General features: G+C 40.3%; 1 protein-coding gene across 2 annotated transcripts in view; it reads left to right on the top strand.

Annotated features, from left to right (window-relative positions):
- Window positions 1-15,083, top strand: part of LOC129712563 (protein FAM227B-like) — a 119,023-nt gene that overhangs the window by 99,765 nt on the left and 4,175 nt on the right. For both annotated transcript variants that reach the window (XM_055661063.1, XM_055661065.1), the window contains exons 11-12: window positions 6,718-6,818; window positions 10,465-10,626. In XM_055661063.1, the coding sequence (XP_055517038.1) occupies window positions 6,718-6,818; window positions 10,465-10,626 (263 nt within the window). The remainder of the gene's footprint in view (window positions 1-6,717; window positions 6,819-10,464; window positions 10,627-15,083) is intronic.

Here is a 15,083-nt window from a genome sequence, read left to right as displayed (position 1 = left end):
CCCAATAGGATAATTTATTTGGCTTGAAACTGACTTTAGATTCCGATGGCTTATGCTTGGAGCTGAAATTATCATTGCTGTCTGCAAGCGATTGTGGAGAAGTGATTCATGCTCCCGACATGTTCTAGAAACATACCGGGAGATGATTGTTTTGCTGTTGTGCCTGAAGGAGAATTCCTACAAAGTCATTAATTTATATCTAGGTCTGATGCTTCGCTGCTTGTCATTTTTTAAACATTTGTGTTGGATTCTAGCTGGACCAATAAAATGTTTTTGATTTAAGCAGTGCTGTTTTTTTGTAGACCAAATGTGCACGATTAATAAACCAGCCTGTCACATGGTGGGAAAATTAAATAATGATGTTTCGTTTTCTGGAGGTGCCGCAACGCCGTTCCAATGCAATACAAACACAAAACAAACGGAGAAATTGTGTAACAATTTGGAGCAGCAACGAGGTGCAGCACAGCACCACAGACCCGGGTTTGATCCTGTGTATGGGTGCTGTCTGTGCGGAGTTTGTACATCCTCCCTGTTACTACCTGGATTTTCTCCGGGTGCTCCGGTTTCCTCCCACATTCCAAAGACGTGCAAGTTTGTAGGTTAATTATCTTCTGTAAATTGCCCCCTGGTGTTTAGGATGTGTAAGTGGGATAACATAGAACATGTGTATGGGTGATTGATGGTCAGTGTGGGCTCAGTGGGCCGAAGTGCTTGTTTCCACACTGAATCTCTAAAACTAATATACAGAGTTCCTCTCTGTAGAGCGTCAATAATTCTGAGGTAATAATTTTGCGGCCCATTTTACTCTTAGCTTTAAGCATTCTTTAAACTTTTATCATTATTGTGTTATGATAAAAGCTATAATCATCTAATGGATAATCTTGTATCCAATGGCAGTAACTTTTAATGTCTGGTTCCATTACTCCATCGCTGAGTTTGGTTACATTTTCCTACAGTCGAAAGCCAATATGAACTCATCATCTTTGGTATCTGGAATCTTGTGGCTCTATTTTCAGCTCCACATGTGATCCATTATAGTTACAAAGAAGATATTAATTATGATTTGCTGCAACTGTCCAAAGCTGAACACGGCTCCACAATGTTTATTAGTAACGAGGATAGACCAAAGGATTATTTTTATTTGGTTGCTATGTGAATGGTCCTACCATGGCAACATATATTGTCTATTACCAGTTGGCCTAAGAGGGCATCTATTGGGCTTTTGAACTGTACCACAAGATGACTTGCTATTTCACTTCAGAGTATCATGGTTTAACCATCGATGGTGTAAAACACAGTCATGTGCAACTAGATGAGATCAAAATGGTAAATCAGTATCCTTGAAGGAAATTGCAAAATGGATTGGCCATTGTCATTGATGTTTTATTTATTATCTTGGTGCCATTCATAAATAGCCAGATTTATTGAAATTGATTTGCAAGTTGTCATGATGGACTTTGGTATTAGTGTCTCTGGATTACTAATCCAATTTGTCAATCTGAACCCGCAGTCACACACTCACATTGCATTTCACTAGCTTCATCTTAAACATTAGCTTTCATCTTCACACATTTATTTTTGGATTATGTTGGCAACATTCTGATAGTTTGGGGTAATTCAGCAATCCTTTTGCCCACTCATCATTGTTCTGAATTTGCACTTTAAATGTGGGCATTCCTGGTCAATAGTTTGGATTGGATGTTGTTTATCATGAATCTGAAAATCTTGCTGTTCAGACAAATACCAGGTTCTATCATGCTCATGTATGCCAAATAATAGATTAGATTACCAATAATAAAAGTTGCCTTTGGAATGACAATGGCATTGCTAGTTTGTCTGGATTATTTAACGTGTATGCCCCCCAGTGGTCCTCCCATGTGAAATAAAACATTTTAAAACGCTGACCAAGTGCAGATGTTTTTTTTCATCTGTTATTTCTGGTCTCGACAACATGAAATGGTGGCATACTTGGCTAGTGTTATAAACACCATAAATGCATCTCATGTCATAGTTCTAGGAGCGACAGTATGGCTTTGATTTGCATCAAATGAATCCTAATTTTAAATATGTAGATTAAATTTAGGATCATGCTTTGAAGATAGACATGTACAGGTTTCTTTTCAGCGTACATCCAGGAGACATGTACAGGTACCAGCCTGTGGTGACAGGAATCTACAGAATGACCTGCTATGTTTATGTTAGATCTGAAACTCTTAATTTTACCTTTAGTTTAGTTTAATTCCGAGATACAGCATGGAAACAGGACCTTTGGCCCACCGATTCTGTGCTGACCGATTACCCACACACTAGTTCTATCCTACACACTAGGGACAATTTCCCAAAGACAATTAACCTACAAACCTGCACGTCTTTGCAATATGGGAGGAAACCGGAGAACCCGGAGAAAACCCACAAGGGCACAGGGAGAACGTACAAACTACGTACAGTCGGCACCCGTGGTCGGGATTGAACCCAGGCAGCAACTCTACTGCCGCACCACTGTGCCGCTGTACCTCCAGAAAACATATCCGGAAACATGCATATATGCTAAATTATGAATTAGCCCTCTGCTGTTAATATACCCTCTTAATTCTGAATGTTGTTATAATCTGGTTCTGCAAACTGTTTTGGAGAATGGATCCCATGAGATAAACCAGTGTGTTGTTGTTCAGACCATGGTGCTAGAGTCGAGGATGTCAATACTAACGGGCTATTTACTTTTTTAATTCAGATTATGAAAGATCAATACATTGATTTATAAGTTCTATTAAATTCAGTGAGCTAAGATTTCCTCAGGCCAGACTTTGATGAACGTATTTGTGATTTATTTTTTTCTCCCTACACTCTAAATTCGCCATGTACCTTGTTTCATCTCTACCTTCAAAAAAACCTCCTAATCTTCAACAATATCTTCAGATCCATTGTAATTCTGTTCCCATTTGTTATTTCCTTTTTCTCCACCCGAGGCTATATGTAGCAATCTGTCACACCTCGCGGGAACACCATAGAAATATAAGTCTTCTGATCTTTTCATTATATTATTGCTTTTGGCTTTTGGCAGGGGGGGGGGGGGGGGGGGAAGGGGGGGGGGGGGGGGGTGGGGGGGGGGGGGGGGGGGGGGGGGGGGGGGGGGGGGGGGGGGGGGGGGGGGGGGGGGGGGGGGGGGGGGGGGAGGGGGGGGGGGGGGGGGGGGGGGGGGGGGGGGGGGGGGGGGGGGGGGGGGGGGGGGGACAGGACAGGTGGGGGGGGGGGGGACAGGAAGAGTAGCGGGGGGGGGGAGAAGAGGAGCAGAGTGGGGTGGGAGAGACAGAGTGAATTTCTTTTTGAATGACCAATTTAAAAAGTCATTCAGTAACTTGCTCTGCTTGCGTGACCTTGTCATTTCATGAGGGGCAGGAGCAGTGATGGTACTGGCATGTCACCAAAGAGCGGTCAGTCTCCTCTCCACTATTTACGTTGAATAATTTAACTTCTTGATTGTTTCAAACAACATGGAACGTTCAAAAATCAAAGAATGCAGAAAGTCGGGTGCTTTAGTGAGGATGGGTATCTTGGTGGTATCCTGCACCTTTACCTAACCTACCAAAATTTCCGTAGCAAGAGGACTATTTGTGAATGGTGCAGGAAATAAGGAATGCAAAAGCAATTTCAAGTACCATTGTATATTTATTTATTCCCTTCAAGGATGACAATATAACATTTTGATCCCTTCTGGCTACACATGATTGTATTTTGCATTAGGTGTTTAAATAATGATACTCGGGGTGGAATAGCCAGTCATTTTGTTGTACAGTTTACAAGCTGTATGGATATCCTCTGAGGACAACTGGTAATAGACGATAAATGTTGCCACATTAGGACCATCCAGATATCCAACGCTTTGGTCCATCCTTATACAAGTAAGCAACTTAAAGTCTCGTTAGCCTTTGGACAGTTGGAGTATATCAAATTTTTGTTGTTGTTGTCAATATAATGGTTGAATATCATGATGATTTATCAAATCTATACCCATGTCCCTGAGGAATGTCTGAAGAAGGGTCCCAACTTGAAACGTCGGCTGTTCATGACCTCCAGAGATGCTGCCTGACCTGAGTCTGAAGAAGGGTCTCGACCCGAAACATCACCCATTCCTTCTCTCCAGAGATGCTGCCTGTCCCGCTGAGTTACTCCAGCTTTTTGTGTCTATGCTGCCTGGCCTGCCGAGTTACTCCAGCACTGTTTGTTTTACCCATGTTTTGTGTAGCTCACATCCACAGGAAACATTGATCACTGTGCAGAAGGGTATGATATTTCTTCATGGAATGCAATGGCTAACCACAGGGCCAGATGGTGTTGGGGACGGAGCTTAATTGACCTTGACTGAAAAGCTGGGACAAGTTACAAATCATTACTAGGTATTAACATAATCTGAAAGAGCAAAGGTAATGTTAGAGCACTTATACTGAAGGACAGGAGTTCCTCCACTTCCGACTGTAGCTCAAGATGTCTTAAAGCACATTTTACAGCCAATGAAGTCTTTCTACACGTGGGCATTATTATAATGTAAGAAACATGGCTGGTGATTTATGCTGTAAAAATTGCTGCCATTTGGAGTCTATTTATATTATTTCCAAAAGTTCATTTGAGTAGATGTTAGACCCTTGACTGCAGCCAAGCTGTTCATGATCAAGAAGAAAAGATCATAAATATTACTTTCAAGATCAATTCTTTAAATATTTGTCAGATTTATGGCATAATTCCCACTCTAGAGATGTTTAAAACATCTTGTGAGATTGTTTCCTCAGTGTTTGATCATGCAACAAGCACAACTAAGAGCAAACCCAAGGTAAACACAAAGTGTTGGAGAAACTCAGTGGGCCAGCACTTTGTGTCTATCTTGAGTGTAAACCAGCTTCTGCAGTTCCTTTCCACATATAAGAGTGAACCTATCTGAATTTGGTCTTATTACGCTGATATAATCCAAAGCAATCCCTTAAAGCTCAAAGGCTTGAATAAAAAGGCAGTAAACAGATGTGGCAACTGCTTGTGAAAGGGAAATGTTATCCAAATGAGAAGATTTTGTTTATTGAAGCGATCTAACATGTTGTGTATGCTCATCTTACAAATGGTGTTGGCCTGTTTTCGGAAACAGGCCAACACCGTTAGATTTGGTGGATTCACTCTGACGTCAATCTGAGACAGTTAACACGCCTGTAATTGAGCCATAATGATGTGTGTATAAACTGATCAAATGGAGGGCAGGCTGCATGACTGGCCAACAAGACCAAGAGTTGATTCAATCTGTCTTTGAATGTGTTCTTAATTCAGCAGGAATACACAAATGAAAGACATATTTTTCAATAGTCCAATTCCACTTCTGAGTTCATTACAACATGTAAAATAACAATGGTTCAATGATGCTTTTATTGTCATTTGTGTGAAGAGCAAATACACAGTGAGATTATTTCTTTACAAACAGTCCAATAGAGTATTGCCAAACCTACGCACATCTCCAATTAGCAACTTGTACTGATCCTCCATGCAAGAGGCAAATACAGAACAAATACTGTTTAATAACCTCCTCTGAGCGATCCTGAATATTGTTCACAATACTAATAACTAGAGTTTGTCAGTGGAACAAAATTGTAACTATGATAATTTTTTTTGTTTTTAATGCTAAGATGATTCTAAATATACTTAACCAGTTACTATCACTGACTGTTCTTCGCCATTCCCCACTGTGAAAATCTATTAAAATAAGAATTTAAAAGTAAGAATGTTAAAAGATAAATTTATTGTTGGAAATATCAATGAGGGCTACAGTAGGCATGGTAAGATTAGTCGCTGCTTAAATCAATTGTATAATTAATGCCATATAACATTGAGTTTTTTATGACAACTTCAAGAACTAAGTGCCCAGGATTTATGACTGAATGATCTACTATTTTACCAATGTGCACACATAATGAGTCTCTCAGAGTTAATTTGGATATTTTGGATCCCCATTCAAGAAAATTGCCCTGAACGTTAGGATCCAAGTATGTTTTGCTCAGAGTATTACAATCAAAGCAAAATCTGAAAAGAAAATTTCAACCAAAGAGTTCCATCCAGAGATTAATCCAAATTCTACGTTTATTAGTGAAACATTAAGAGTGATGTACAGGTTCTTTGGTTCTTTAGATCTCCATTATGCCTCCTCATTTCTCCTAATCAACCTTGTTTTTTCTCAAGTCAGCCAATTACTTGTACCCACTTTTTTAACATTACTCCTCCACCGCCCCTCTCATATATCCCAATGTCACAAGTTTGTGAGTGGTTCCATATTTTTAAAATTATAAACAATGAACATAAACCAAAACAAAATATTAAATCAGGATATAGTCCGTTTCCTGGTGCGTATGTTGGAGATAATGGTAGAGGCAGGGCAGCCATTAGGAGCAGCTGCTAAGAATAAGAAAAATATTTCCTAATAGACCTTTCCCAGAAATTACTACGTTGTTTTTTTTTTTAAACTTTTAACCATCTATAAATGTTCTGAGCAGGACTCATTCTGTGCAATTGGGAGATCCCAATTGCCAAGCCTATATGTGATGATTAAAATATGCATTGTGCTTCCCTTTGAGAAAGAGAATTAAAGCAAAAAGGGTGAAACAGCAAAAAAGAACATCTTATGATTCAGCACGAGTAACCAATCTTTCAATTTTGAAGAATCACTGTTCATATTTTTCTCTCTCCCAGCTTCATTACAGTTCAGATACAACATGGATGACTTGGTACCTGATATTTGCAATGTGGTAAAGGAACTACCACCTCGAAAACTACCACGTCCTGTGATTGAGGTACATTCACTGTTTCGGGAGCCTTTCTTGAACAGTAGGGCTTTGTGGATAAAGGGCAGAGTTGTTGTGGCAGGGGACTAGTTCCAACTTACTGGCATTTGCGTGAACATCAAGTCAAAAGGATGGAAGGTTAAGATACTGGCAAGTTCAGGATGCCCTGTGAAAGCCCACACATTACACAAGATAAAAAGGAGAGAAATCTGGCATAAAAAACATTTTGCTCTGTAAAACAAAACAATATATACTCTGTTAGCAACATTGGACAACACCGAAACTCGTCTGTGTTGCTAATTATGGGAGAGCGGAGGGTGCAGTGGAGTTTAAAACTATGAAGAGTTGATTTTGTGGTGGATTTCATTGTAAGGACTTATGAAACCTATTGTACAAAATATAATAAGAAATAAGCAAAATATTTTTGGTTGCAGGTTTGTTCAGCACTCATTTAAAAATAGGTCTGAGATTTCCAGCCTACCTTTGGATTTGTGCATATTCTGTAGACTGTTTATTTGCTGAAATACATAAAATTATGAGAGTCATAGACGGGGTAGACAGTCAGAACCTTTTTCTTTGTTTGGAAAAATTAAATACTAAAGGGCACAGCTTTAAGGTGAGAGGGGAAAAGTTGTATCCTTTGACAGCCGCCTTCATGGTCTGCAACTCCACAAATGTTGATATTGTCTGCAAACTTAGTAATCAACCCATCTACATTCATATCAAACAATGATGTACCAGTGCTGATCCCTGCAGAACACCACTGGACATAGACCTCCAGCCAGAACTGTCCTGTATGCTATGTGGAAGCCAGTTCTGAATACAGACTGCCATGTCACCTCTACATCCTAATCTTCTGGATCAGCCTACCATGAGAGAACCAACTGCCATGCTGACCCTTGTATAGACAACATCTATTGCCTACTCTCATCGATCACCTCTGTTATCGTCTCAAAAAAAGAATGGAGTTTGCAAGACAAGGAACGGCCTTGCATAAAGTTATCCTGACTGTCCCTAATTAGCCTTTTTTCACCTAAATGTGAGTAAAGCCTATGTTGGGTTTCCAGCTTCTGGAGTTTATTGATTTCCATTGTGATAAAAGCATGCCATTTCCATGTATTGACAACACCATGTCAGCCAGTGAGTCGGAAGTGGTTGTTGTGAGACATAATAGAACTAACAGCAAGTACAATGGCGCAGCGGTAGAGCTGCTGCCTCACAGCGCCAGAGACCCAAGTTCAATCCTGACTACGGGTGCTGTCCTATAGTTTAGTTTGGAGATACAGCGCGGAAACAGGCCCTTTCAGCCCACTGGGTCCGCTCCGACCAGTGATCCCCGCACATTAACACTAGGGACGATTTTTACATTCACCGAGCCAATTAACCTACATACCTGTACGTCTTTATGTGGGGGGAAACCGAAGATCTCTGAGAAAGCTCACGCAGGTCACGGGGAAAACGTACAAACTCCGTACAGACAGCACCTGTAGTCAGGATCGAACCTGGGTCTCCGGCACTGCATTCGCTGTAAGGCAGTAACTCTACCGCTACGCCACCGTATCGGTCAGGAGTTTGTACCCTCTCCCCTGTAATCATGTGAGTTTTCTCTGGGTGCTCTGGTTTCCTCCCACATTCCAAAGGCGTGCAGGTTTGTAGGTTAATTGACTTCTGTAAATCGCCTCTAGTGTGTAGGATGTGAAAGTGGGATTATGCAGAACTAGTGATCGATGGTCGATGTGGACACGAACGGGCTGTTTCATGCTGTATCTCTAAACTAAAGCAAACCATCCATTGTTTAGCAACTTTAATTTACACAGACAGAGTGGAAACAAATGGAAATTCCTGGAACTTCCGTAAGTAGCAAGTGTAACCTCTCCAGTAAAATGCAATATGGACGATAGTTACAGAGGATATAAAGCAACTGGGAATACAGCAAATGGCAGAACTGAGGGAGGAAAAAAGAGATATCTCATAGAGTCATAGAAAGCTAGAAATTAGTTTACAGGAGAAAGGCAAATCGGCCCTTCCCAGCCTCTCACCGCCATTACCTGATCATGGCTGATCATCCAACTCAGTATCCCGTACCTGCCTTAAACTCCATACCCCATGATCCCCCCAATGGAAAAGGGAACACATCTAACTCCCTCTTAAATATAGCCAATGAACTGGCCTCAACTACCCCTGTGGCAGAGAGTTCCAGAGATTCACCACTCTCTGTGTGAAAAAAAGTTCTCCTCATCTCGGTTTTTAAAGGATTTCCCCCTTATCCTTAGCTGTGGCCCTTGTCCTTGACTTCCCCAAGCATCGGGAACAACTTCCAGTAGCCTGTACAACCCCTTAAGCAGGACTCTGTCTATAAGATCCCCTCTCAATCTCCTGAAACTCTGAAATGTTTAGTCCTGGAAAGCTCTATAAGTCTTTCTTCATAAGATTCCTGAAACATAAACTTTTACAGTGCAGGACAAATTTCCCTGGTAGTTTCCAGCCTTCTCTTAAAATTACCTGAACAGGCATTGTTGAATATTATATCTGAAAGACAACCTTAAACTAAGTGGCATGCTTCCAATGGAAAAACCTGGAACACCTCAGCGGTTAGGTAACCTCTAAAAGAGAATTTCAAAATGAGTGGAGCAGACCTTGCTGGTCTGGTCTTCCCAGCTTGGATCACCACGCATGGTCACTCCATGCCCCTATTCCAGTCTACATGGCTGGCCCACCTTGATGGCCCAAAGCAAGACTCCAGTGGTACAAACTACAGGAGCAGGACTCTGTCATACACTCATACACACTCCGTCCCTGAATCTGCCCTGAAATGTTTAGTCCTGGAAAGGCTTTAAATCATTTCAGAATCATTTAGAAACATAGACATAGAAATTAGGTGCAGGAGTAGGCCATTTCTCCAGTTCTGTTTGCCCTTTTTTTAGAAACAAGGAACTGCAGTTGCTGATTTGTACCAACGACAGACATAAAGTGCCCGAATAACTCAACGGGTCAGGTTTGGGTCAAAATATCACCCATCCTTTTTCTCCAGAAATGCTGCCTGACCAGCTGAGTTACTCCAGCATTTTGTACCTATCACAGCGAAATAGCTGATAATGCAAATGAGATGTCAGATTCAGATTCAGATTCAATTTTAATTGTCATTGTCAGTGTACAGTACAGAGACAACAAAATGCATTAGACAACGAGATGTGTTCTTGCGGTCATTAAATATGTTCCACCTTCTACAGCCAGGTCTTTGAAAATTCTGCAATCCCTCACAATGGCAACCTCTTTGACACCTCCTACTGGTGAACGTGAGATTTTGGACACAAGATTCATGTACCAATTTATCAGTGGAACAAACTGACTTTGGTTTTCCCGCCCCTGACACTTATGACATTTAGGTGTAACCATTTCAGTGGCCGCTACTTTTTTAGCCCGAGGGGACACTTTATATAATGTTTGTGATGGAGCAATCACCAACAATTAAAGAGCTCAATGATAAGAATGCCATTTACATGCAGGGGGATTGCAAATTCTGCAATTAACTGAATGGCAGAAATGGTGAAATCATTCCAGAAAGGCGTGAACGTGAGATTTTGGACACAAGATTCATGTACCAATTTATGGTGTATATTAATGAACTAGTGATATTCACTCTTTGCCTTTACAGTCAGCCAATGCTGGTCGAGGCCCAGAATTCAAACGCATTCGCCTCAGGCTTTCTGGTCGCAGCCCCCTGGTCGCTCACTTCCTCAACATGAAGAAGGTGCAGGGTAGAAGTTTGGGCACCGTCGGAACAACACTGAAACACAAGGAAATTTCCAAACAGCCATATCCTTTCATTGTATCGAGTCTGAATGTCTTTCTAACAAAATATTATTGCCTTTAACCCAAATCGGATGGAAAGTTCAATTTTATGCACTAGTAATATTGGGCCAAGTTGGGCACAGTCTGATGATCAAAGTTGTTAAAAAATAAAAAAAAAGCAATTCAAAAGGATTTATCCTTTTATAATTACTAAAAACAGTTACACATTTCTTGTGAGAGGAATAGATTGGGCAGATGCCCAGAGTAAGTAAATTGAGGACCAGAGGACATAGGTTTAAGGTGAGGGGAAAAGATTTAATAGAAATCTGAGGGGCAACTTTTTCACATAAAGGTTGGTGGGCCTAGCAACATTTAAGAAACAGTTAGACAGGTACATAGATAGGATTGGTTTTGAGGGATATGAGCCAAACGCAGGCTGGTAGGTAGGACTTGTGTAGCCGGGATATGTTGGCCAGTGTAGGCAAGTTGGGCCGAAGGGCCTGTTTCCACGCTGTATCACTCTATATACAATTCAGTGATAAAAGTAAATTAAATCATTTAAGATTAAGTAAAATGAAACACACCTGGTATTACACATTTACATTTTTGATTAGGTAAGCAAACCAATTTGAAATGTTGGGTTTGCAGAACCATGGGTGGTATACAGCTGAGGGGCTGAATGAATCCGGCCTCTCACTTGTTTGTTTGGGGTCTGACCTCGGTCTCAAAGGTTTTAGTTTGAAAGATACAGCGTGGAAACAGGTGTTTCAGCCGATCATTGATCACCCGCATAGTTGTTCTAAGTTATCCCAGTGTTGCATCCTACACATGAGGAGGAATTTTACAGGAGCCAATTAACCTACAAACCTGCACGTCTTTGGAATGTGGGAGGAAACCGGAGCACCCGGAGAAAACCCACGCAGTCACAGGGAGAACGTGCAAACTCCATACAGACAGCACCTATGGTCAGGATTGAACCCGGGTCTCTGGCACTCTAATGCCCCTGTCCCACTTAGGAAACCTGAAAGTAAACATCTGGAGACTTTGCGCCCCACCCAAGTCAAGTCAAGTCAAGTTTATTTGTCACATACACATACGAGATGTGCAGTGAAATGAAAGTGGCAATGCTCGCGGAACAACAAAACATCCAAACAAATTATAAACACAATCATAACACACATATTATTTGACATAATAAATAATAGAAGGAAAAACGTTCTGTACAGTTAGTCCCTGGTGAGAAAGGCGTTTACAGTCCGAATTGCTCTGGGAAGAAACTCCTTCTCAACCTCTCCGTTCTCACCGCATGGCAACGGAGGTGTTTGCCTGACCGTAGCGGCTGGAACAGTCCGTTGCAGGGGTGGAAGAGGTCTCTTGATCCCGGAGGTTGCAGGTGCCGGAGTTGCAGGTAGTGGAAGCAGGTAGGGAGACTGACAAAAACCTCCGGGAACCTGGTTGTGCCACCCAGGTCAAGCAGTAAATAAAGAGGGAGATTAAAAACATCGGCGTCAGGCCTCCAGCTGCTCTCTTGATTTCTATGCTGCACAGTTCAAGCAAGCATGTCGGAGATGAGCTGATCTACAAAGAGAGCATTACCAGCAGGACTCCACAGAGCCTCAGTAGTTCTAAACATATACAGAATTACGTGGCCAATATCTATTTATGGGTGTTCTACCCATATAGTTTTAGATGGAACACATTTGAAATATAACCGATACAAAATAATTTAAAAGGTAGGATTCTAAAAAGTATAAACAAACAACTTAATTGATATAAATATTTGAGGGATATAATGGGTGACTATTTTGAGTTTTCATAAGTTTTGTTTCCATATTGACATCCCCATTCAACTATAAGATTAATAAGTGACTGTAAAGATAATGCAGCTCTTAAAAATAGTTAGGACATAAGACATTAATTTGTTAAATTAGCTTCTTTGACATGCACATCAGACTTAAAATAGGAAATGCAGATTCACAAAATGCAGATAAACTTTAGATGCATTTATTCTAGTAATGCTAATCTGTCAACTTTTGGTAACGTGGACTTTGTTCTGTACATGAATTGCTTTAAAATTAATAGTTGAAAATATCATGGCTGAATTTGGAGATTTTCATAAATTTCCGAAACATCATTATGTTGAATGTCGTTGGAGGAAATGAGGAAAAGTACTTTGTAGCCATGTTGCCTTGTACCCAACTACATCTGTGGTCCCCTGACACCAAGGAGGCATCGTAGTTTACATATTAAACTAATGTCTTTCGGAACTAAAGATCATCTTAATTAGTATTATCCTTCCTAAATGTGTAATTGCTTCCAGCAGACAGGTTTGCCAGATAGTCAGATCAAATCAAAGTTTAGATGGTTTCCCAAGGCAGTGTCTTCATTCAAATCATCATCTTTGTTATCTTCATAGCATCACCTCTCGTTGTTTGGCAAAATATTCCCAGCAGATAATTTACAACAGTTTACACAAAATTTAACCATATCAAACATGTAAGCCTCGTGCAGAAAGAAAATGACTGGCATGTAATCTTTCAAACTTTATATGGTCTAAAGTCCAATGGCAAGGGTCATTTAAATGCAATATAAACATTTATGTTTTATCCAAGAGCATGGTGCTCATTTTTCTAAAAATGAAACTCAACAGTTAACAGTGTTTTTACTGTCCAGTCTTATTAAAACTTCTGACATTTTCAAGCTTTACAAAGCAACTTCTGTCATCTTTATGTAAGATTGGTTAAGGAAAGGCTGATGCCTAAACAAAATAAAATACCACAGAGTGAGATTAGATATGGTGATTACTGTATATTTAGTGGATTGTTTGGAAGTAATCTTCAAATTCAGCAAAAAATTAAAAGATGGCAATCTGGTGCAGTGACTTGTCATTCAAGTTTATACATCAGAGTGTTTATGTTCCTTCCAACAGCAATCTTTTTTTTCGTGCAAAGATTGATGCTTATTTACTTGGGCACAACTGACTTGTTGGTTGAGATTTTTGAGATGGGAATCCTTGGGCAAGATAAGTTTCTGTTGTTGAAGTGGGGTGCTGCTGTATTAATGTTCAAAGGAATGTAGGAAAAGGGGGACACCAGTTGGCCTTTTAGACCAGCTCCCCAGATGTGTACTGCATGTTGGCTCTTGCTTGGCTGTCAAGAACAGCTGTGTCTTTAACATCTGGATGCTTGTCTGCTAGTTCCTTGGTTCAAAACAGAGAATGTGCCATTGTCTATCTTGTGCACTATCTGCAGATAAATACACTTACATTTATTTGGAGATGCAAGGAACTGCGGATGCTGGAATCTAGAGTAAAACACATAGTAGTGTAGTATCTCAGCAGGTCAGGCAGCATCTCTGGAGGATGTGAATGGGTGCAGTTTTGGATCGAGACCTTTCTTCAGACTAAAGAAGGGTCTTGACCGAATCTCTGCCCAGCCATGTCTTGCAGTGATGCTGCCTGACTCGCTGAGTTACTCCAGCACTTTGTTTTGCCATAAACCTCTTGATATTGTAAGACTTGGCACAGCATTTGTAAGATTGTATGTGTTTTGAATGTGCCTAGTGAGGGCAATGCTAACTTCAAAGAGAGCAAAAGAAACTGAATACCTCCAAATCGGGTCTTGCATTGACAAGTAACAGCCTTGACTGTATTAATGGCTTTCTTCAATTGCTTTCTAGTTGACTTGGTGCTGAAGTGGACCCATCTATTTGGCCACATTTCAGCCATGATTACTTGTGTGTAATTTTGCAAAATGGAACCCAAGCTTGAGCACATTTTCTATTTACCTACCAAGTTATACCCAACAAGGAAATGAAGGAATCCAAGGCCACTTTCTCACGTATCAAGTGGTCTCATTGTTTTCTTCTTCACCTTACCATAAGCTAATGCACTATTGAAACGAGGATCTCTCAGAATCCTAGACCCTTGTATTCAATGTTGACGTAGGAAATTCAGTGAGAGCCAAATATAAAATCAGCTAAGTATCTCATTATACAGTGCTAAGATCTGGTACTACATTGAAGAAAATGTTTAACTTTCATTGTTATTTGGTCCAGTCAGGAATATTTAGACTATTTAATACCAGGTAGTTATGAATGAGATATTTAACTAGGTGATAGTTTCAATGTGTCTGTTCTTTCTCATAAGGTATTGAACTAAAACCAAAATAAGATGTTTGGAATTTAGATTTCTTCATTAATCTAAAAATAATCTAACATCCATGTTTTATCTGGATAATACAACTTCATTAAGAGGACTATTAACAAAATGTGTTTTAATGGTTATTAAATGGAAAAATACATTTACTTGTTGAAAAATATTGTGAAAAACATATTTCTAAAAAAGCATTTCACTTTAAGACCATTATTGGAACAGAGTGGCTCAGTGTTCAATGGACATTTGTGGGGGGGAAAAACACTTAATAGTAATGGTGTTGCTGTACCAATCTGACTTGTATTTAAAGATTATTCTTTGTTTCACCT

Source organism: Leucoraja erinacea, chromosome 33 (assembly GCF_028641065.1).
Source record: "Leucoraja erinacea ecotype New England chromosome 33, Leri_hhj_1, whole genome shotgun sequence".
NCBI classification, from domain to species: Eukaryota; Metazoa; Chordata; class Chondrichthyes; order Rajiformes; family Rajidae; genus Leucoraja; species Leucoraja erinaceus.
Note: the sequence above shows the minus strand (reverse complement) of the source record. Positions and strands in the feature narration are given on the sequence as shown.